The sequence below is a fragment of the Musca autumnalis genome, unplaced genomic scaffold (assembly GCF_047663935.1).
Source record: "Musca autumnalis isolate F117 unplaced genomic scaffold, ASM4766393v1 scaffold_4, whole genome shotgun sequence".
NCBI lineage: Eukaryota > Metazoa > Arthropoda > Insecta > Diptera > Muscidae > Musca > Musca autumnalis.
This window is the reverse complement of record NW_027411977.1, coordinates 2,610,412-2,635,512: the sequence shown is the minus strand read 5'-3', so window position 1 is coordinate 2,635,512 and position 25,101 is coordinate 2,610,412. Positions and strand designations below refer to the sequence as shown.

Genomic DNA, 25,101 nt, shown 5'->3' with positions numbered 1-25,101 from the left:
TAAATGATATTTGGTACAATTTAGATTTGGGTGGACGGATAGAGGTGGAATACTGAAATTCGGAATAACTGTTGGAGATAGTTATTGAAATTCGTACTTTCATGCGAAAAGTATTAATGGTATTATGAATAGAGGTGGAATTCGGAAATTTGGTATTATAGCCTCTGTTGGTGTGTAGGGTTGAGATATGGATGTGGTTGTGGATATACGTACAATAAGTGTACGAAAATTACTATATGGTACAGAATCTGGGTCAAATTGTTATTGTGTAAAGGGTACAGCTGAAATTGTGAAATTCGGTATTAGTATAGCAGTTGACGTGTAGTGTGGAGATATAGAGGAAGTTTTCGGAATTCGTTTTTATGTATACGAAAAATACTAACTCGCGGTTGCGATATAGTTTTGGATAAAAGAAAGGGATTTTTGAAACTTATACACTTTATAAGTACTAAATTTGGTACCAGTTTGGTGTTGCATGAAATGATATAGGTGGTATTTACAATTGTTGTATGAGGGATTGTGTTGGTCTTTAGATAAGGATTTTTTGAAATGCATACAAATTCTGAAATTAGGCTGAGGACTGGCTGATTTATTGAGAAATATGAAATGTACTAAATGGTATTAAATTTGACGTTGGGTGTAGCAATGAAGCTGGAATTATATAATTAGTGTGTGAAAAGTACAAAATTGCAATAAATTTGGTAATAGCCTAAGGAATAGATGTGGAATTCCAATTTATTATTTATTTGTCGGGTTCATCGTTAGAGGTGGTCGTACAATAAGTGTACTAGAAGTATTAAATAATACAAAATATTGAAGCACTGGTATTGAGAAAATCAATAAATGAAATTTGTTATGAGAATCACTGTTTAGATTAGATCAGAATGTTTATTAAAATCCACCTTTAAAGGTATAAAAGGTTTCTACATGTAATACCATTAACATTGGGTGAACAAAGTAGAGCTAACACTGTAACATTTGAGCTAAGGTCCTAGATTTTAAGAATTTTAGTGAATAATATACTATTGTTTCTATGTTAACACGAATTCGGTTGTCTATTCTGAACGTTATAGTGAGTTCATTTGAAAAGGTAGATCTATGCGGCTAATGTTTTACAAGAAGGTTTTTTTTTACACTCTGAGAATAAAAAGGCCTAAAATAAAATATCTCAAAAATTAACTGTTTTATAGGGTGACATCTTTTGAATAAACGTTTTCTACATTTTGATACCACAAATTCGAAAATTCGGTTGGAAAATATGGATGTAATTTCCAAAATACCCATACCGTTTTAATAAAACGTGGACTGGAATTTAAAATGTAGGCCGCTGTTTAAGTATAGAGGTCTTGGAACAAATTGAATACTCTACCAGCTGACGGAAAAAATCTGATTTTTTTTTTTTAAATTGTAAGTTTTTTCTAATTTGCCGGCCTTCGGCCGGGGATTTAAGACTTTCTCCTATGGACAGGAGCCAATTTAGGGCACGAAAACAACATTTTTTAATTTAAAATTTTTTCTTACTTTAACAAGGGAATTTTCGGAGCTTCAGGGGCCCATATCTCGTGAAGTATGGACTTCCCCCAACATTTTTGTAATCAGGACGTAGAGATCTACCTGTTGGCAAACATTTCAGATTTTTTCCGCCAGCTGGTAGAGTATTCTATTTATCCCGAGGGCTTTTTTGAAATTCGAACAAATAAATATTGTTTTATTTGTATATTATTCCTTTTCCGCATACGAAGTAGCGTCATTTTGCTAGTTAATCGATAACTTGAGTGCAAATCCAATGTGCACATGTGTTCCTTCTTTACAGCCGACTACACCAGGGAATTTTGTTTATAACTAAAAATTATTATACCCTATACCACAATGTGGAAAAGGGTATAATAAGTTTGTTTTCCCAAAAATTCATGTAACGCCGCGAAATATTCGTCGTAGACCCCTCATGTGGTATACCAAACTTCATATCTCGACGAGATAAAGCGATTTAGCGATGTGTGTCCGTCCGTCCGTCTGTCCGTCCATTAAAAATTGTAATCAAGCTAGAGGCCGCAATTATGGACCGATTGTCACGAAATTTAGTATGGAGGTCGGGTTTGGACCAGAATAGAACTGATTAGTTTTTGGCGATGATCGTGAAATGTTAAAGGGATGAAATGGACCAAAAACAAAATTTTTGCTCGATTTTGTAGCCGCTCTGTAGGTCGCAATAATAGTCCGATCGGCGCGAAATTTTAAACGTAGTTTTGGTTTGAGATGAAGAAGTAGCGTGCAAGTCAACGGTATGATCGGATAATATTTAGCGGGTTAAATTGATCAAAACTTTTGTGTGAAAATTGGTAAAATTTCTAATGCACATCTTATAACTTTATCCCAAGAAGACGCGTTTAGTGGTATAGGGTATCACATGGTCGGCCCCGTCCGACTATAGTCTGTTCTTACTTGTTTTTATTTTGTCTTTGTCTCTGTCAACTTCGAAAAGATCCAATTTTGGCACAATTTGCCCTCTATCAAGTGGACAACTTCCTTCAATACGTTCGACAATGTAGATTTTGCCATGCTATTGTAATCGTTGCCATGGGACGTTTGGAAACTTTCCTTCGCAAAAAATCTCAACGCAGCGCACACTTTTAAAAGTCATCCTTTAACGTTTCAACAATGTAAACTTCTGCATCATGTCACAATCGAAAATACGCCTTAAACCTAAAATAATTTACTGATTATACAGATTTTTCCAATATGAGCATCAACTTACAGTGCATATGGCAATTGCAATGGATTCGACTTGTCCTTCAAACTTCTCCTAATAGATGCAATGTTCTGTACATTTTCTTCATCATCAAAAAATAATTCCACTGAACTTATTCATGGTAGAACAAATATAAGGTAAAGTAAATACTACAACAAATACAACTCAACAACAACCACATAGAAATTAGTTTTTTTTTTTTTTTGTAATGTTAGTGTCAAAAGTTTATGTAAACAAAATAAGGAAATATCTATAAATTATTTGAATTTAAAAAACTAATAATTTATCACATTTGATTGAATGTTTTGGAAAACAACATAAATGAAAATTCGTTACATTTTCAATTTGAATGTTTCCACATCATTCCACTCATAGTTCAAATTCTTACTTTTCATTTAATGATCTGAAGTTTCATAAAAAATAATGAATTTTCATAAAATATTTGTTTTTGAAATTCTCATTAATCAAAAAATAAAAAATTTAATATTATTTATGCATATTTATATTGCTCTTATTATAAATGCTGTATTTCTTTTGGAGTAGTTTATTATTCTTTCCATTCTTGGAGTATCAAAATTCAATTAATCAAAATGTTTTTTATTTAAATTTTTTTTTATTTTATAATTACTGCCCCCTTTTTTATACATAGTAATTATTTTTTTGAGTAGTTCTAACATCCCTCCTTTGTTATATTTAAGCTATTTTATATAATATTAAATTGAACATTATACTGTAGTATACAGCCTTAAGGTCGAAAGACTGGGCATATGAAAATTGAAATAAATAAATAAATAAAAATAAATAAAATAAATGCATAATTTCTCGCAGAAAGTAGAATTCTGGCAAAAATGGTTGGGGTCGCTGGAAATTCATTTGAAATCAAAGAAGCACACGTTTATTAGGGCTTATTTTTTCAAATTTAACAAAATACCTTACATATTAATTAACTAACGTTGTGCCGCCTCTATAAGCGGTGTTTTATTGTGCGGCTCGTCGTTCGGACTTGGAGGTTGTTACATATCATTGATATGAAAAAGTTTTTCTGGGAAATTGTTTTTTTTTTGAATGATATACAGTTAGACAACAACTGTATTGCAAAGCCCAACATTGTAAAAAATTTCATATTCACCTTTATTACGGTTGGCGTTGTAGTATCCAAAATTGCTAACTGACGTGTCGTAACGTCTAATTGGTATTATGTATTTGTACAAAAAAGCAAAAATTTGAATTTTTAAAGAATTCTTTTGGTAACAAAAATTAATAGAGTTATTAGTAGATCATTTTTAAACTATTAATTCAGAGAAACAACTAACCATACAGCTTTTACAATCAAAATAAGTGTTCGGCGTAGACGTTTTTGTGGTCGTTGGCGTAGTCGTTGTCGTAGGGATATTTTTTGGTACCACGTAACATTTACGACAACGACAATTTTTTTTCTCATACAAAATTAAAAAATATATATTTTTTAATTGTAAACAATTCGTTTGAAATCATCCCTTGAACAAAAACTAAGAAATTTGCATAGAATCGCTATATGAGGACTCTTAACAGATTTTCAATAGAAAGTTTGTCATCTGATAAAAACACGAAATTTATCTTATGCAAATGAATAAAAGTAGTAAAGTTTGTATTTATTATAGTTATTTTCCAATATATTTTAATAATCATTGCCAAAAATCTTTTGAAATTGATTTGTTTCTATTTTTATATTCGTTTACAAAATCGGTCACGACTCTTTCCTCGTATTTCAACGCCATACGTAATACCCATTTGTCGTATTACGCCATATATAATACAGATTTGTCGTATCAAAAAAAAATAAATGTTATACAGTTAAACCTCGATTATCCGTGAATCGATTATCCGGGAAACTCCATTATCCGTGATAGAAATGAAATGTTGGACTTTTTTCCATTTCTTCTATTTTTCGTTATAAACTTCATTATCAGGGAGTAAAAACACACTTTCCAATTGATTTGATTAAGAAAACAATAGACAAACAAACGAAAACTGTAAATTCTCCCGTATTACACAATGGGACAAAGTCAATTCAGATGAATCAAATGGTGATGTTATTATGTATCCTTCTAAAATTTGGTGGATTACCGCAACAAATTTAATAAAAAATTGCAGATTTTCATATTATTGTACAATATTATGCCATTTTTACTTAAAAATAATTTCAAAAAGTGCATAAAAGCATTGCCTCCATTATCCGGGAAAATCGATTATCCGCAATGCCTCCGGTCCCTACCATTACGGATAATCGAGGTCCGACTGTATTTAAAACGAGAAATCCATTCTGGGAATTGCGAATGTTTTTCTTTCGATAAATTTAGGATATAACATGCTATAAAAGTCAAAAATTGTCGTTGTATATCATTTTTCATCACATAAAAAATTTAACTTACGACTACGCCTACGACAACGTCTACGTCACTTGAACGTCTTCGACTACGCCAACCGTAATAAGGGTGATTATTTGTTGGTTTATAGCAACAAATTCTGTAAAAACGATACGGTTTTTGTGCAAAGCTCTTGCTATTGGTCCCCAAAACAATATTCCGTCAACATATGCAAAGTTTTTTTTCCGATTTATAAAAATACGGTCAAAAATAAGAATTAACTACTAGTTGGAGGTGACAATAAATGTATTGCAAAAATTACCAAAAAAAAAAATACCAATTCTTAAACTGGACCCAAAAAATTTATAAGGGTTAATATCAGGAGTTTGGCCCGAGGTATTTATCAGTTTAGTTTTGTTATATTATAGTACGTTTATATATAACAGGATTTAACAAGCCCACTGGATTTTAAACGTCAATTCCATTGCTTATATTTCAAATAAATCCTCAAAAAGAAGGTTAACCCTGCAAAAGGCTATAATATAAACACGTCATGATCTGACCTTTGGAATGGTGGTATTTTAACGTGTTTGAGCTTTTTGGACCCGTTTTACAAACTTTCAGAATAATGACTATTAAATATTTCCTAATGATGTCAGTGGGAATGTCTTCCCAATTATTATGTCCGTGAACCCGATTTTGCATACTTTTTGCTTAGGTCTTTCAAAATAATACACTGAGGGTCTATTTTTCCCTATAGTGTCCAGAGGTATTTCGATGTTTTCAAAGCCAAAATCAGACTGTTTTGCATTGGTCAATTATCCATACGTGTCTGTTGCCGATTCGTCATTGTTTATTGTCAATATATAGTCTCATACGTTTTTTACCTGTCTGAAGACCCTCCACGACGGCTTTTATTATCACTGAACTTTATCGCATTCAATACTTTAGTCCATTGTTAGCCGCAAAACTCATAAGAATGCATAATGACTACAAAAAATTTCAAAAATGATTATGAATGATTTATAACTTATAACTTGCAAATAAACTTTGTACAAGGTGGCGCAAAAGTAATCCTCCTATCAAATATCTTGCGTTAGCGGACGATTTTGACATACGCTTTTGTATTACATTTCGAAAGGATATATATGAAAACGTATTGGAGACGCATTTAATTTCCTTACGCATCGTAATAGAGAGTAACCCCCTAGAAATAAAAAAGATACATATTTGCTTTTACCTGCTTTAAAAAGCGCAATTGTGACGTTTGTTTTGTTTAATCTTCGTCAAAATATTTCAGTTTCACAATCATGCATTGTTCCTCGAAAATGCATCAGAAATAAAAATGATACATGTGTATTTTTGATGTTTTGAAACATCAACGGCGCTAAAAAACATAGGGGTCGATTATGGATAGCAACCCAACTCCAATTGCGTTGCCGACAACAAATTTAATAATAGAAATGTACATTTCTGCATTGAAATTCATAATTTTTATAATTAAATTAACAGCATAAGATTAAAAACATTAATATTTATTGAATTTAACAAAAATTTCTGTCGTTTCACCTATTTTAATTGTAAGATTTTCTCTTCTGGCAACGCAACTATAGTTGAGTTGCTATCCATAATCCAGGAGGAGGCATTGTGACTCACAAGAGAGCCCATTTGTTTCTAAGTGAGCGTAAATTTGTTATCGCTCACAGCCTGTGTAGATGCTAACACGTTGTGAACAACAACAAATTTACGCTCATTGAGAGCACAAGAGAGACCCAAAAATGTTCTCTGCCTCACTCTGCCATAATCGACCCCTAATACTTCGCAGATTTTCAGTCATTTGTAAAGCAACTGACGATTCGGAAGTCAGCCGTAGTTACAGAAAGAATGGGTGGTATCATCAATAAAAGTACTACTTACTTTTCGATTTTTATTACCAACTTTAATAAAAAAAACAAGTTATTTAATTTTAGTTGTTAGTTTTTATTTTTAAAATGAAACCATTTTTTCTTTCTTTCAAAAATATATGAATGGACATTTTATTGAAGATATTTGCGATTTAAATGAACAGGGGAAAACAAACATGAAAAACCAGAAGTTTACAAATTCTACACAATTTGTATGATGTCCCTGTTTTGTCCAATCTCGACATTTTTGGCCCCCTAAAAACCACCCGATAATATTTGAATAACTGGCAAGCAAATTAACATAAAGGTGGAAAAAAATGAGAACCCAAAAAAAAAATCAGAAAACTATGTTGTTGTCGCCGCTGTCAACACTTGGAGTGTCCCACGCTGCCGTCAAAACTTGGTGTCCCACGCTGCCGTCAAACTTGGTGTCCCACGCTGCCGTCAAACTTGGTGTCCCACGCTGCCGTCAACACTTGGTATCCCACGCTGCCGTCAACACTTGGTATCCCACGCTGCCGTCAACACTTGGTATCCCACGCTGCCGTCAACACTTGGTATCCCACGCTGCCGTCAACACTTGGTGTCCCACGATGCAGTCAATCCTTGGAGTCCCACGCTGCCGTCAATCCTTGGAGTCCCACGCTGCCGTCAACACTTTGTGTCCCACGCTGCCGTCAACACTTGGTGTCCCACGCCGCCGTCAACACTTGGTGTCCCACGCCGCCGTCAATCCATAAGAATCCCACGATGCAGTCAATCCTTGAAGTCCCTCGCCGCCGTCAACACTTGGAGTCCCACGATGCAGTCAACTCTTGGTGTCCCACGCTGCCGTCAACACTTGGTGTCCCACGCTGCCGTCAACACTTGGTGTCCCACGCTGCCGTCAACACTTGGTGTCCCACGCTGCCGTCTACTCTTGGTATCCCACGCTGCCGTCTACTCTTGGTGTCCCACGCTGCCGTCTATACTTGGAGTCCCACGTTGAGTAGTATAATTTAAATACGCTGGATGTTGCTGCAGACAAATTGATACTCTTCCCAGTACAGAATAAGAACCAATACAAAAGAATGATGTCTAACAGATACTACACTGCAATCCAAATGCGAAGAATGTTCCACTCATGATAGACCATAATACAGAATAACAAATCTGGACCAACATATTGACCAACATCTTATAGAAATTGTTTGCCGCAACTCCAATTCAATGTATAATGTTACGACACATTAAAGATATTTTGTCCGAATATAAAAATCCCACAGGCAACATCGCGCTTTACAACTTGTAGCTCATGAAAATAGTATGTTTAGGTTCAGTATTATGCTAGGTGTTGACTGTGCTTCTAGATTTAATATTCAGGAAATTCAGTACATGTTAAAGATTTTTCCACCAGAAATTGCAATGTGGAATTTGGATATTTCCTCGGACGGAAGATTTGACGCTATATTGTTAATTTTTACTGGTATGTGCTGCTTTAGTATTTATATGTGACGTCAAACTCTTTGTTCTTGTAGGGTAAAAAAAGAACCCAGGAAAATGTTATTTACTTTCATACAAATTCTGGTGATTGAGCAGGGTAATGCAGAAGGAAACTTCTTCGTCGAAATACGCAAAATCCTAGCAGTGGTTCTGTGCACCAGCAGAGTTTGGTTAAATGAAGTCGAGTTCAAAACACTTATAAAGCGTTACGATGATGATGATTGGTGAAGTGTTAATTATAAATCACAGCTGTATAAGACTTCTAAACTTTCAATAAAGTGTATGTGCAAGATCTGATAAATTTGCATTTAGGAGCAGTTACTACTACTCTTGATGAAATAGTACGCTTTTACTGCAGATAGATACTGATGTTGGAACGGGATGTTTGCGTTATTTACGATGGTCGAAAATTGATCGACATAATCAAAGATCGCTCTGCAGTTCAAGTTTCACACAATGGCTTTGATGAACAGACGTTTTTCGTAAGGAATGCGCAAACGTTGATGTCGTTGCAAGAAGTATTGCAGATTTGACCAAAACGAGTGGTAGTTGAGGCGTTGTTTCGGTGTTCACAGTTCACAATGTGAAGATTCAACTCTCATGGTTTCTAGACGAACGTTTGCATCGAATATGGAAATTGCAGAAAAACAAATTAATGGCACTGATATGTTACATAGCCACTGATGTTTGCACGCTCATAGATCTTGCTTTCGTCCATTGGATCAATTGTTGTTAAAAATATGGATAATTTGTTGTTGTAACATTATAGAACGAACATGAAACTGGATTTGTTCATTTCATATTCCGATCTGGAAATTCTAATGTGTACATTTCTCCCACATAAATATAGCTATTCACTTAATCTCCCCCGCTTTCAGTCTCGGCATTCAAGTATATAGTCATCTCTCGTGTATGTTAAGGCATATATCGGATTATAGAAGTTATTCCCAATTTCTCGAAGCTGCAGTTGAAGAATTCTCTCGCATTGTCTCAATATTGAAAGGGGCAAAGGGGCTTCTCACTCTTAAGGGGGGGTGTGTGGCTTGACAAATATGGATGTCCGTCCAGTTAAGTTAATAGTATTAAATTTTCAAAATATTTATAAACAATTTAACATAACAATAAGGTTTATCAAAGTTTACAGAGGAGCTTATATATGAAAATATTAAGTTAAACAATAAACTTTGTATCTTTAAATCTATGGAATTATTTCAGAATTAACATTTGTTTATATAACAAATTGTTATAAAAATATCATTTTTTGCTTTCATGTGGACATACAGTTTTGCCAATTCTTTTTGTTTGTTTTGATATTTGTTCTTCTTTTGTACAATATGTTTGAAATTTTAACTTCATACAGTTTCTATGGGGTCTTCTTTTTTCAACTTGTATCATTTTTTAGATTCTTTGTCTTATTTTTTCTAGTTATAGAACCAACAATGTCTGTCTATATAAGTACAAAATATGTTCATTTATCGAAAACTTATTACAATAACAGCATAACTTTACGCAGAAAAAGGAAACATAGAAAAGGTTTTGAAACAAAAAGCAGGAAAGTAGAGGTTACAGGTGCCGTGTTTCTTGGATTCCCTTTAAGAAACATTTGGAGTAGAGTAGATATTAGCGGTTTGTAGGGCCTGCAAGTTGTTGTATCGTATGGATTCCCTTTAACGATATTTTGTAGTGTAGAATTTAGCGGGAAAAGAAAATCATTCGAGAAAGTCCTCAAAGAACAGAATAGTAAACAACGCAAGTTGGATTCCTGTAAATGGTACGATTAGCGAAGAAGAAATGTAAAAAATTCAATAACCTGTTGTATGCAAAGCTGTCGAGAGTCAACAATGGCTGTAGTCGCTCAAGCAGCACAACAACTGATTCAAAATTCAGATAGAATTGTGTCGAGATTGCAAAGAGGAGTGGTCTTCTGCCATCTGTGTTGTCATTGCCATCATCAACTTCACGTGGTTATGTTTTTTAATCCTCATGGTTTGTCATAGCCAGTTATGTACAGGCACCGATCAACTGTATCATAACGCTAAAAAGTTTTTACAAGAAAAGCAAAACAAAAAAAGAACAAAAACAGAGCCTAGTTCCACTTTCAAGCTCCATAGCGGTATGTAAAACAAGTCAAAGGTCGGGATTCCTAAATCCTCAAAAGTCTTCTCTACCTTCTACATGATTATGCACAGGCACCGATCAACTGTGTCATAATTTTAAAATGCTATAAAAAACATAAAATAGAAACAAAAACAAGAGACAAAAAATATTCTGTTCGCCGTTGTCCAGTCTCCATATAATAGGCTGTATTTGGGCCATATCATGTCCAATTAACCCTCTCTTAGTAAATATTTATTATATGCACAGGCACCGATCAACTGTGACATAAACGCTAAAAATATAAACCACAAGAAAAAGAAACGAAGAACGGAAAAAAGAAACAGGAAACCAATGGAAGGTGTAAAGCCCCACCAGACCGTTGTGAATTATCATCTATAGTTATAAGATTCGTCCAGATATGCGAGCAGGCACCGGTCAACTGCCGCATATATCTACAAAAGTTACAGAGAGCGAAGAAACAAAAAGAAAGGAAACAAAACAAAAAAAGATAGAAAATGATTTATCCGCCGCCACCTTTCACCGCAGCGCGTATGTCGTCCGGCCAACTTAGAAACAAATAACTTCTCCACAAAATTATGCACAGGCACCGATCAACTGTGACATAAAAATGCTATGAAAAATGATAAAGAAGAGAACACAAAAAGGGGAAAGGAACACAGCAGCAGCTCAGCAAGAGGTTGTTGTAATGCCATAATTCTTATGAATCTGAAGCACCGAAACATCGTTAATATTGTGGTTTGGTTACTCTTTATGAACTTTCATTTCTGATGTTTGTGTATGTGTGTGGCCTCTCTGTTTTCCGTTTCTATGCGCCAAAATGTCATTTTAAACAAAATTCGTACATCAATTCTATGCTTACATGAACGACGGATGTTTACACGATCACATGGGAAGTGATCAGAGGAGGATTAATTTAAATGTTTGCGATTCCCTTAGCATTTTATTTAAGTTTGGATTTTTAGACAATCTGCAAAAAGACATTGTTAGGTTTGTTTTCTTGGTTCCATTATCACCAACAGTGTCATGATATTGCGTTATTTTGTGCCACACCATTTTGAACTACCAGAAATTTATTATTCATAGGTATCGTGAATTTGGGGAGATGATATATTCATTTTGTATATATGCGATTCCCTTAGCATCTTAAAGCTTCGCTTGGATGTGCTGCAAAGAATAAATTAGTAATGATTTGGTCGTGCAAAGCTTACATTTGGGACCCAAATCTGGCCGTATTATCTCTCAGTTGAGTCGATATTGATTCTCACAATAACATCAGCGTGATATATTTCAAGGACGTCGTTGTTATCGCACAGCTAGTCAAAAATATGTTAGCGATTCCCTTAGCTATATTTTTTCGGGGTACCAAGTAACTTCACAATTCGTTAAAGCAATGTAGATGCTATACACAAGAACACAGTACAGTAAACTGGTAATAAGTAGACAACTAGAAGCAGTGGAACTGGTGGTTTTGATGCCCAGGGTAGGGCACTGCTAAAGAAAAAGCAACAATTTAATTTATGTACACAACAAAGTATCTCTGATCGATGTGAGTGCAATCATTGATGATTATTGTGGTAGACTAAGTTTGTGAAACTTTCATCACTTCGGGCTTCATCATCATCGGTAGCATTCTCAATAATTGTAGCGATTCCCTTAGCTTTCTGGTTATTTTTCCCATGTGATGAACGAACATCTCTGTAAGCAAATGGATTACATGCTTCAAGGAAAGAGTATAAAAGCAAATTTACCAAAACAACGAATTTGCACTACATGCCAACTGTATGGTATGGCTTTCTGTCTGCATGTCTTTTGTGTATTAATCACTCTTGCGCGAATTTTGATGCTGCTGGTTCTATTTATATGCAGAGGAAAAATTCCTAAAAAGAAACATGGAAATTCGGGTCTCCCAGCTTTTTCGTCGATCTGTAGGAGTTATGTACAGGGACTGATCAACTGTATCATAACGCTAAAATTCATAAAGAAACATTTTCGTTTTATGTATTCCAAAAAAGAATCTTGCCTGTGGTGTTAGATTGATATCACTTGACATATAATATGCTGCACAGCTGACATTCAACAGTGTCATAATGCTAAATAAAAAATCTTTCCAAAAAGACGGGTTCTTTTGTAAATGTTAAAAATGCAAATCTTGCCTGCAGCGGTTTCCTTAAAACCGAAATGACTATCAATGGTCATATCACTCCAGTTACGCACAGGTACCGCTCAACTGTGCCATAACGCTAAAAAAGCTATCCAAAAAAACTGGTTCTTTTTCATAAAGTTAAATAATACAAATCTTGCCTGCTGAGGTTTTCTTGAAACCAAAGTAATTTGTGTCATGGTATGTCCCATATCGAATCATCATTGTTCAAACTCCAGTTACGCACAGGTACCGTTCAACTGTGCCATAACGCTAAAATTTGTTCAAAACGATTTTGTAAGTGAATAAAAAAGCTTGCCTGTAAATTGGTGGGCCGGCCGCATTGTAGGTAAAGGAAATCCATTAACAACACTAATTATTCAGTCGTTATTATCTGAAAATATCCGATTATTGGATTTAAAGAGCAAAAAATCTCTTACGTAGTAATTTTAATTAGCACTATATTTCCAAAGGACCAGATCGGTCTTATGTCGCTTTTGAAGTTTGGATTGGGCCAACAGTAGTCATGTCCTATATATCTTCCAAAAATAACGAGAAAATCACAACTCATAAGGCACATATTTCAGAAATATCCTCAACAGTAGGCTCATTCTGTTTACATATCTCCTGACCACTTATAGTGTTATTATCTGTAAGAATTGTATTATTCCAAAAAGAAAATGTGGTTGTTCCTTACTGTGTGTATATATAAAAACACAGGAGATAGACATGAAACATCGCAATATGTGAGGACGGCAAATGAATTTATCTGGAAAAATCCCATTAGTGTAAAAAAAATATATAACATTCTTACGACAGATTGCATTCTTTGTCTTCGGATGGATAATTCAGAGAAATATTTTGTTATTCATGTTCTTGAATACGTTCTGCAAAAATTTCATTAGATGCAATAAAATTTAACTTATTTCTTACTGGGTACTGCACGTTTAAACAGTATATCAATAGATGCGATTCATGGTATGCCAAAAGTAGGTCAGAGAAATTATTTTCCCACAAAACTCTCGCAAAAATTGCACTCAGGTACCGATCAACTGAGTCGCAATGCTAAAAATTACAAAATTCTACATTTTTAAATTATTTCATTAACGCATACCGTCCGTATGCTCGTCACTTTCCAATACCACGACGCATTCCGTATCATCATAAATTTAAAAACAATTGGTCTGCAATTCTAGCAATTAGTTAATATAGTAATTCATATTTCTTACATCTTTGTTTCGGGAGGTATGATTTTTCACATCTCAATCCATTGCTCTAAGCAAAGATTTTATTTATTGGATGTTTCAAAAATATTGGCGTGTCATCTTGCTTCAGGAATTTGGAATTAGTATCCCGGCTGAGGTCAATTCACTAAAGGATATATCAAATACTGCAAATATTAAATAAAAATCGATGTCACCTTGAATATGTAGAGCGCATGATTCGATCTTCGCCATAAGTTACAACCAACAGATGTTTTTGTAATACGAGTGTAGTGTACGAATGCGAGTGTGCATATTTTGATATTGTAGACATTCTTGGAACATTCTTCGTCGTATTTATGCATTTAATTGCGGAACCCTAAAATTTTAGATTATTTCAAATGAACAATTCATGATGCTGCTTACGGTTAGACTGTAGATTTTCAACAAATCTGGGTCAAAACAATCATGGCTACAAGATGTTTGGTTTTCACCTAATGGTCGGCAACAATTGATGTAGTTACCTCTCCACCACATATTGTTACTACATTCTGTTTCCTAAAATTACATGTTATTGGATATTGATATTTCAGGATATTGCTTACGAATCTGTTCTACAACTCTCAGAAAAATGGACAACATTCAACCACACGTTCATAACACATCTCTATGCCTACTTGGATAAACTTGGAAAGCCAACAGGAATAAACTTCTTTCGCATTTGATGTAATCAGCACCATTCCTCACTGAAATTCGGGAAAGATGTTTTGATTTATAGAAAAAGATTTCATAAATACCATTCATTTTCCCCAAATAGTAATATGTTCTCCTGGGTTTTCAAAAAATTTAAGTGAAGAACGGCCAATGGGGAAAAAGTTGTTCCGGACAGCAACTCAAAACATTTTGTTGAAGCCAGATACAGTTTCCCTCTCCACGGCAGCAGCAGGCATGCGCTATTGTTTACATTTTGCTCACTCACTCGACCAGCACGCGTCTGCTTTCACAATAAATATTCCACTACATTTCGAGATTTATCGAGACGATTAGAAGAAAACACCATTGTGTAGAATTTGCACTTTTCAGGCCATGGATGTAAGTACGTAATTCCTAATTTGGGCCAGGCTGATTCACATATGTTTGTGTTTATTCCTAAAAAGATGAATTTTCTTCGTAGTTCAACTCACTCTGCTCTTGTCTTACACGCTTTAGATGGCTGATACAAAACGACAAAGTAACTCTCTAGAAATTTCTTATGCCTCCCTTGGACTTCTCATGACATCGTTGCACGATTTGTTTTTGTTATTGAAGGGAGGACAGGGCACTATGAAAATGATGACGTTTTCTGTCTCGAAAGCTGCAAATAAAGGTATTATTTAGGCTGGTGTGGTTTTTCAAATATAAATTAAAAAGACATACACATTTTTTGTTTTAAATTATCATTCAAAATGGAATACTTTTTATTTCTTTTCAAAATTCTTTGAACTTTGCTTCTTATATACAAAAAATTAACTAATATCTTACGATTATTGTTTTATGAGGAAAATTTTACATACAGACGACAAACAATTCAATATGAATCACACGGCTAATTTCATTTTTTTTCATCTTTTTTATCTCTACTTTTCAATGTATACACACAAATGGTGCATAACAACTACAGACAACGTTACCCAACAATGATTACTCACCACACCGACAAAATGGTGGTGTGTTGTTTATATGGCTGTCTCATTCTGAGAAAACCAGTTTTTTTTGTTTTCTTTCCTTTTTATAAATTGTGTACGTGACACATCCAACAACTTCGTCGTCTTTCCATTTTCCAATGTGTTTTGTGAATCGTAGGGCAATACGAATACACACACATTTTTTTCAAAATGGCGTCCGACAGTTTAAATGGCCTTGCCTTGAGTAATCATTTCTGGGTAATTTCACAATGCTTTTGTTCTTTTTAGTGTTAGATAAAATGCAAATAAAAATTTACAAACCGATTTCTTGGTTTTTGATTTTCCACCCAGTCGTTGACTCTTAGCTGAAGACCTTTTGTAATGTCTCCCAATGGCCAGTAGCAGAAGTACCACCAACTATGTGGGCTATGTAACTTCTAAGATCCATGGTAGTTGTGTAGGTAGGGGGTAGATGGTAGCTTCAGACAAAGGTCCCAACGGACTGTAAATGGAAAAACTGGCATAATAAAACTTGCGAAACAAAATTTACAAATATGTATAAAAAACAATTTTACACTAAATCACATTTTCTGATCTCTATCAAAGAATACATTTAGAACGTTAACTAGAAACTTGTATTGATTGTGGCTGTTGAGATGAAGCCATTTGAGGTTGGAAAAAGTTGTTGTGTATGGCTTCGCTGGGACAAATTTCATCGCCATTTTTTCTTTGTGTTATGTTACTACTATCTCTACAACTACTATTTGTGCTGCTGCTAATACTGCGCATAAAATTATCTAGTTCACTCAGTTCACATTTCCATAAATTGGTTATTTCTTCACTTTGTTTGCAGGTTTGAGCATCACTATCATGTCTGGCCACTAGAACCACTTCTTCGTCCACTTTTGTTGAATGCTGATGTTGGTTGGGGTGATCACTTCGTGGCTGCAGTTCATTGTTTTTATTGATTTTTGATTGGAATTCTAACCATTTTTGAAAACGCTCTTGTTGTTTACGACGCAATTCTAATTCGGCCGACATCAACGCTGTCGACAAAATGGCACAGACTCGCAGCTCGGACCCCGAAGCTCTTAATTTACGTTTCATTTGAATTTTTTTCAGACGGAAGTTTTTAACCCAATCACCCAAAGTTTTAGGATTTTGGTCAAATTCGTCAATATTATAAACAGCTACCATTTCGTATTATTTCTTTGAAATACTTTTATAACTACGGGTTGGGTTTATTTTGCACGTTTCACAAACACACCTTTTCAGCTAAACTGCGACTTATTGCACACAACCCAATCACACACACTATAATATCAAATGCTTTGGCTGGGTCTGTTTCACAAATGCGGGCAAACGAACGACTACTTTTTCTCTACAACTTTTGTCAACGACTGTGAGCTGTGTTATTGCGTTTCTCCCTTTTATAACACAAAATTCCAATATCAAATGTATTCCTACCAAAATCGTGCGCAGGTACGCGATTCTTTCCATGCGTTTTTCAACCCTAATTAAAAGATTTTTCTTCAATTTTGTTCTTTCAGTATTCTTACCTGGTTTCAAGGAAACCTTTTCTTACCTTTTTAGGGGTATTTTCGTGAGAAAATTTTATAATTATTCGAAAATTAAAATTGCCCAACAATTTACGTCTGTGCGACAATATTTTTTTCATATTTTTTTCCCACATCTCTTTTGTTATGTTTCGTTGGAAGTTGTAGGGTTGCCAAGTTTAAAGGCGTCCGTGGTGAATATCGTAATGTCATTTACAGCTAACCAACCAAATATTTTCAATAGTAAACAATTTAAAAAATTTAATATTATATTCTTGAATAAGTTTCAGAATATGAAAAAATTTACAATGTCTGCTCCTGTACTTTTTTAAATGGCAACAGTTAAAAAATAGACGACTCTCATATAAAAATTAAATGGTAAAAATTTTAAAAGTTTTTTGGCTTAAGTTTCCTTTAGAGGCACCTAATACCCCGTTTATATATAACCGGATTTAACAAACCGACTGGGTTTTAAACGTCAATTCCATTGCTTATATTTCAAACAAATCCTCTCAAAGAAGGTTAACCCTGCAAAAAGCTCTAATATAAACAGCATATAAGGTAGGAAGACCATATTTGCACCATAGGTAGTCCTTTCTATTCTGATTCCAACAGTGTATAACTTTTGTCCCGGAAATGTATACTTCCCGAGATATAGGCCTCGAAAGTCCCACCAAAACCCCAAGTTGGACTTAAGTTAAACACATTTATTAAACTCAATTCGTGTTAAAATTTTGTTATTACAGGTAAGTCTTGATGAAGTCCATACTACTCGAGGTAAATTTAAAAGAAATTTTGTTTCAGAAATTTGCATCTGTCCATAAGAGAAAGTCTTAAATACCCGGTCGAAGGCCGGTTATTTGGAAAAAAATGTAAAATTTACAGGAAAATTTTGTTCCCGTTCCCGAGGATTGCATCTGTCCATAGGAGAAAGTCTTAAATCGCCGGCCGAAGGCCGGCTATATACAGAAAAAATTGAAAATTTAGAGAAAATTTTGTTCCCGTTCCCGAGACCTGTCCCTAGGAGAAAGTCTTAAATCCCCGGCCGAAGGCCGTGTATTAAGAGAAAACATTGAAAATTTAGGAGAAAATTTTGTTCCCGTTCCCGAGATTTGCACCTGTCCATACGAGAAAGTCTTAAATCCCCGGCCGAAGGCCAGCTATTTAGGGAAAAATTTAAAAAAAATTCATTGACCTATTTCTCGGGAAGTGAGGACTTCCCCCATATAATTGTAATACGGTGTTGGGGGAGACGAGACTTACCAGTAATAATAAAATTTACGATACGAGTTTAGTAAATATGTTTAACTTAAGTCTAACATAGGGATTTTCCGGAACTTTCGATGCCTATATCTCGGGAAGTATACATTTCCGGGACAAAAATTATACATCTTTGGAATCAGAATAGAATGGGCTATGTGTGGGGAAAATGCCGATTTTTTCCGCCAGGTGCCTCTGAAGGAAATTTGTTCCAAAAGAAAAAGGCAACCAAGTCCGAAATGTGCTCGGCCTCCTTTATTCTTTTATTTTTATTATGTCAGAAATGAAGTAGGAAAGCAAGGCAACCAGGCGAGGCAGCTTATGTACCCAGGCCTTAAAAAATCGATTCTTGCAGGTTCTTGAACATACATGCCGAAGGTCAAATCAATTTACATATGCAGGTACCTGCTAAAAGAACACGAAGGGCATGCATTTGTTGTTATAAAACACTGTGATGGAAATTTTCTACTACCTAAATGAGCGATGTACTTTGTTAAGAATTTATGAAAAAAATTCTTCTACCTACATCTGTGGCATTGAATCATATCTTCAAAAATGTGTACATACATACATATGTAGATATTACGATATTTCCACATTTGTCATTCTCTTAACAACGTACAATTGAGTGCAGATTAAGGGCTGTTTACACCATCTATCAATGTCATATGAGCTGCCATTTCTTTCACCCATTCGACATTCTCTATGTTTGTCAAAATTGACGTCATCCATACAACTTTCAATTTGTGCGTTCATACCTGCAAGTGTTATTTTCGTATGACATAACCTAAAAATATAAAAACAGCTGTTTTTGTCATTATTTACATTTATTGTTGAGTTGCAATTTTGCGCAAATGTTAATTTTGGTTGAAGGAAACTGAATTGGTAGAATTGGTGTTTGGAGTTATAGAGGCATTCATGTTTTTGCCACCAAACAATCATTTCAAAGACTGCTTCTTTCGACCAATCGATAAGAAAATAACATTATAAACGCCATTTATTTACTTTACTGAATATTTAAATATACATACCTTTCCATTTTCTTTTTTAAAAGATTTTGTTTTTCATTTTTTGTTTGAGAATGTCAGAAAACAGCTGATAAATTTATGTTTACATACGAGAATGCCGTATCAAATAGAGCGCTCCCTAAATGAAAAATTTACATATGAGTTGCCAAATCATTTTGATAGATGCAAATTTTCATAGTGGTTACACTATTGGTCTGTTCCAGTACTGCAAGAATCTACTAATTTTTACTATTTTTTCCGATAACATAAAGGAAAAAATGTTATCGTAGTAAGAAATAGTAGCTTCTTGCAGGTTCTGGAACAGAGCATATGTGTACAACATTCGCAGGTAGAAAATTTGGAATCTCATACGACATTGATAGATGGTGTAAACAACCCTTTAGATCATTCACTTAGCCCCGGTTCACACTAAAGCGATTTCAATGAAATAATGTCATGAAATTAGATCGACTTCCATAAGGACGTCTAATTTAACGAAATTTCTTTTACGAAACTTCTCTATTCTATTCTTTTTTAAAAATTCAATATCGACAGATAGTTTTGTCTATCGATATTATCGGATTAAAAATCCCTAACAGAAATTTCGCGGCTTTTCGTTTTTGTGGATGTGAGAAAGTAAAGCTGAAAACACATACAACGTTTGAGTAAAGTTTTGTGTTGTTTTGGCCGTTTTTACACTGTTGGGCATGATGTCGATGTTGACGATGATGTTGTTGTTGTTTTTTGTCAACGCCCAACGCAAAACTATAGTCAAACGTTGTATGTGCTTTCAGCTTTAGTCCGTAGCAAGATCTATTTATCAGGTCACGTAAGTAGCACAACAACAACTTATTTTTGGCGTAAAATTCTTCAATATGTCAAAATGTTTGTTTACGTTTTCATACAATTTATTCACAATAACAAAAAAATTGACAGATTGAAATCAATCAGCTGGTCGTTTTACGCCACCTTATTATTGCATCATGGTCCGTAGTCACACGTACACATTTATCGGTAATGGTAATTGTATTTTTTAGAGCTGTGTCGTTCCGGAACGAACTAGTTCAAAGGAACTACTCCACAAAAGGAGCGACCGGTACTAGGTCCGACTATGCGGTTCAGCTAGTTCCTTTTGCTCCCTCGTTCGTTTTTCTCCCATTCTTTTTGCTCTTCTCTTTCAGTTAGTTCCATCAGATCATTTAACATCAGTTGTCTCTCTCTCTCCCAGTATTTTATTAGTGAATAAGAAATCTCATAGTGTCATTTCGATTTTCATTTCTTACTAATGCTAAGTTTACATTTACGAAATCCAGTCGATTTCAACTGTCGATTCCATAGCTCAAACGTCAAATGAAATCTCATCTGGATTTCATTTGACGTTTAACCTATGGATTTGACAGTTGAAATCGAGAGGATTTCGTAAATGTAAACCAAGCATAAACAGATCTTTGCCGAATTAAAAAAACAATTGAAGTATTTTTAATTAGCAAAACGATTGTAAATTTGTTGTAAATATTTGTAATCTACCATGAAGAAAGCCGAAAACAATTTATTTTTCTTTTGTTTTGATGAAGAAGAAGCACGAACGATATGAACTGAGTGAACGAGTATTGGCCCACGTTGCGTTACAACAACCACATGTAAACTTCAAGAACAAACTTGGCATCACTTACACATTTTTCATGTGGTTGTTGTTTTCAACGCGTGACACGACTCACAACGGACCTAAACTTTATTTTGACGCGTCAAATTTTGGGTTATTTTGGCAATCTTCATTTATTCCCTAATGAAACGTGGGAAGGGCCTAATATTTTCTGGATTTTAATTCACCATTTATATGTTATACGTATAATATCTCTCTGTCGGTGTAATAATGCAATCAAAAAATGATGAGAGGTGTACAATTTATTTTGACGCTCACTGTATAAAGCTTGGTACTAAAAGGAACTATGGAACTAACTGAACGACCTAGTTCCTTTTGCGGAACAGAAAAGATCGAACCGCAAAAGGAACGAGATTGCCCAACTCTAGTATTTTTGTTTCTTTTCATTAAATAAAAGCAATTGTTTTTTCTCCTTTACATTTTTGTGAAGTTTTTTTTTTACGTTTCTTCTTAAGTTTTTTTTTTTACAAAATATCAACAGTTCAATTTTCTAAAGCTGAAAACACATCCAACATATGAGTAAAGTTGTGTGTTGGGCATTGAGAAAAAAAAAACAACAACAACAGGGCGACGCCGACAACAAAATCCAGAGTTGATATGTTTATATGTATGTTTGTCGGCATATATTTCAAATAAATTTGAATTTTTCGACATCAGTATTTTGAACAAGGCATATTTATAAATTTACAAAAACAACATTGTTGTTATTGAAAATTTAATGTCAAAGAAATTATTGAATAATGGGGTCGTTCTAAAAATTTCCTCAGGAAAAACATAAATACATTTTTAAAATCCTCTAAAATAGAACAAATCTGAATCAAAATGCAAATATAAAGCATTCAGAACTGTCTTAGGTCATTGTTGTTACACGTTTACGAGTGAATTTTGTAAATGTAAACCAAGCATAATACAGTTACAACGGCAAAAACAGCTGATTATCACACTAGTTGTGAAAATGCATTATTGTGAATAAAATCATACAAAAGGTGAACAAGCAATTCACAGTAATGAGTTATTGTAAACAAATTTTGACGTTTGGTGTGGTAAATGGTCCGATTATTGTTATCGATGTAACACCTTCTCTTAAGGTAGAAACACAATGACTTTTGTTTTTTGCTTCACGCTCAATTTCATGTAAATGAATAAAGGCCAGGTACTACCTAATCAAATGCGATTTTGGATTTATTTATTCTTTTATACAAATTCAGGCTTGGATAAGCATGAATTTCTCATTGTGTTCTCACCTTTATTCCGCCATGGAAATGTTGGGAATATCGGTAATTTTCTAGCTCTACTTTAGTGTGTGAAGAATCGTCAAGTTTTGCCATTGCATATACTTCAAATAAATCCTCATAAAGAAGATTAACCAAGCAAAAAGCTATAATATAAACAGGCTATTAGTGTCAACTGTATATGTAAACAAATTATTGCAATTTAAAAAATAATACTTTTCACATTTGATTGAATATTTTAAAAAATATAAATGACAATTTGTTACATTTTACTCTACTATGGAAGCCGATCTAGAGACACATAATTTCATAGAATTTTTTCAATGAAATCACTCTAGTGTGGAACGGGACATACTAAGACTAGTTCGCTCTCTATTCGTTGTTCGAAAACAAATTACGATATAATTACTTCATTTCCAATACAAAATTTTGTGAACGAACAACCATTTTTGTACATTGATCAATTTAAATTACTCTTTAAACTACGATAAAAAATGTCTCATTTCTAACAAATGAGATAATTTATCGAAATAAATTAATTATGACAGGAAAAATAAAAAATTTATTAAAACCCCAAATATTTTTAGTAAAACTGCAAAACATGAATGAAAAGTAAACGGATTAACGACTAGTATGCATTCAAATCATAGCAAATTTTGTCTTCTCTTTCATCGCAGTTACATTTCTTGTACATTGTTTCAAATTCGCGCAAAAAACTAGAAACAAAAATCAAATGCCTGCCAGAAAGTCTTTATACCAAAAAGTTATTTCGGCAGGTCTCTCGTTATTTTTGAAAATAGAAAAATTAAAAAAATTTTCTGAAAACACAAAAATTGTGAGAAAAAAATAGAAAACATGTATGAAAATAATATAATTTAATATTAAATAGATATCTGAAAGGACAAATATTTTTTCAGTCCATATCATGAAAGGACAAATATTCGTTCATATCAATCAATTTTACTCGTCTTTTGGCAGTAACTTTCTTTAAAATCAGTAAATAGAAGTATGAAAATATGAATTACGTTGCTATGAATTGTGTACATAGCATGAACGGTTTAATTTTTGTACGTAATTATGAGAACGAACAACGTGATTCAAATTCTGGTATAAACATGGCATTACCCATAAACTCAAAACATTTTCATGAAAATTGTCATAGTCTGGCACAAGACTAAGTCCCGGTCCACACTAGAGTGACTTCAATGCAATAATTTCATGAAATTAGGAAAAAAAACAACAGGGCGATGCCGACACCAAAGTCCAGCGTTGATCTGTTTGCCTGCATATATTTCAAATGAATTTGAATTTGTCGGTAACAGTGTAAAAACGGCCAAAACGACACAAAACTTTACCCAAACGTTGGATGTGTTCTCAGCTAAGAGGTAGTTTACACTATATGTAAATGTCATATGACACAAAATAAAATCATTCCATATCTACCCAAGGAGGCAATGTGGAGACGTAGTTTTATTACATTATTGTTGGTGTGGACGCACAGAGTAAATTGCGTAAGGAAAATCTCCAATATTGCACATATTAGCGAATATATAACGATAGAAAAGTTCATGTCATACGACATTTACATATAGAGTAAACTACCCCTAAGGAGATGTATTGCGTTTCTCTCTTTTATAACATAAAATTCCAATTTTTCTTTCCATGTGTTTCTCAACCCTAACTAAAAGATTTTTCTTCAATTTTGTTCTTTCAGTATTCTTACCTGTAGTGCGATTCTCTAACACATTTTTTGAGTTACCGACAAAAATCGACCGAAAAACATCGGTAATTACCGAAATTATAAGCGTTTTAATTTTACCGACAATTGTCGGTAACTCAAAAAATGAGTTAGAGAATCGCACTACTGGTTTCAAGGAAACCTTTTCTTACCTTTTTAGGGGTATTTTCGTGAGAAAATTTTATAATTATTCGAAAATTAAAATTGCCCAACAATTTACGTCTGTGCGACAATATTTTTTTCATATTTTTTTCCCACATCTCTTTTGTTATGTTTCGTTGGAAGTTGTAGGGTTGCCAAGTTTAATGGCGCCGTGGTGAATATCGTAATTAGGGATACGCAAGTTAATTTTCTAGTAATCGATTCCTGGATTCTTTGATTTGAAGAATCTAAAAATCGGAATCGAGTTTTGACTTCATAGAGAATCGAATGATCGATTTTCTATTATGATTCTTCGATTCTTGCAGTGGGAATCGAAAGATCAATTCTGGGGCCTAATTCTCGCATACGTGATCGAGTTATTTCGATCGATATTTTCAGTATTTGGATTACGGCATCCGTTGTCGAATACACTTTCGAGTGGAATCTTGCGAGTTTTTGCCCGCCACACATCTGCTGTCGAAATGATTATTTTTGTGGCACAAAACGAACTTTAATGAAACATTTTGCAATAAAATTAATCAAAATCAAATACTAAATACTTTTTTCAATAAAATGAGTAAAAAAATAGACAAAAACGGGATGTTTCTTAAAAATTAAAAATATATTTTCCAATGCCAGAATGCGATTTTTATATTTTCACATAGTGGAATTTATTGCAGATCACAATTACTTTTAGTTTTTCACAATTTTCTATTATTTTATAAAATTTTCATGTTTTCATTTCATTTTACGAGAAACTTGCCGCACAACAACTTGTTTGTGTGTAATATTTCGTGTTTACCATATGATTCACCGTTCGATAACCGTATGTATCGATAAATTTTTTAAATAATTTCGATCGTACAAGATAATCCAAAAATTTCGATCGTTCGTAGTTTG

At 34.0% G+C, this 25,101-nt stretch overlaps 1 protein-coding gene and 1 long non-coding RNA gene across 2 annotated transcripts; both read right to left on the bottom strand.

The window, feature by feature from the left end:
- Positions 1–16,112: 16,112 nt before the first annotated feature.
- LOC141404015 (uncharacterized) lies at positions 16,113–16,865 on the bottom strand. Its single transcript, XM_073987211.1, has one exon. The coding sequence runs from the start codon at positions 16,799–16,801 to the stop codon at positions 16,226–16,228; it is 576 nt and encodes a 191-aa protein (XP_073843312.1). The 5' UTR covers positions 16,802–16,865; the 3' UTR covers positions 16,113–16,225.
- A 1,933-nt stretch (positions 16,866–18,798) lies between these two features.
- On the bottom strand, positions 18,799–24,324 carry LOC141404020 (uncharacterized). Its single transcript, XR_012412933.1, has 3 exons — positions 24,213–24,324; positions 19,452–19,566; positions 18,799–19,376 (listed from the first exon to the last, which is right to left on the bottom strand). It is a non-coding gene; the product is annotated as an uncharacterized lncRNA (long non-coding RNA).
- Positions 24,325–25,101: the final 777 nt, after the last annotated feature.

Excerpts from the sequence above, each read along its gene's own strand:
- LOC141404015 (XM_073987211.1), bottom strand. The coding sequence starts at position 16,801 with ATGGTAGCTGTTTATAATATTGACGAATTTGACCAAAATCCTAAAACT.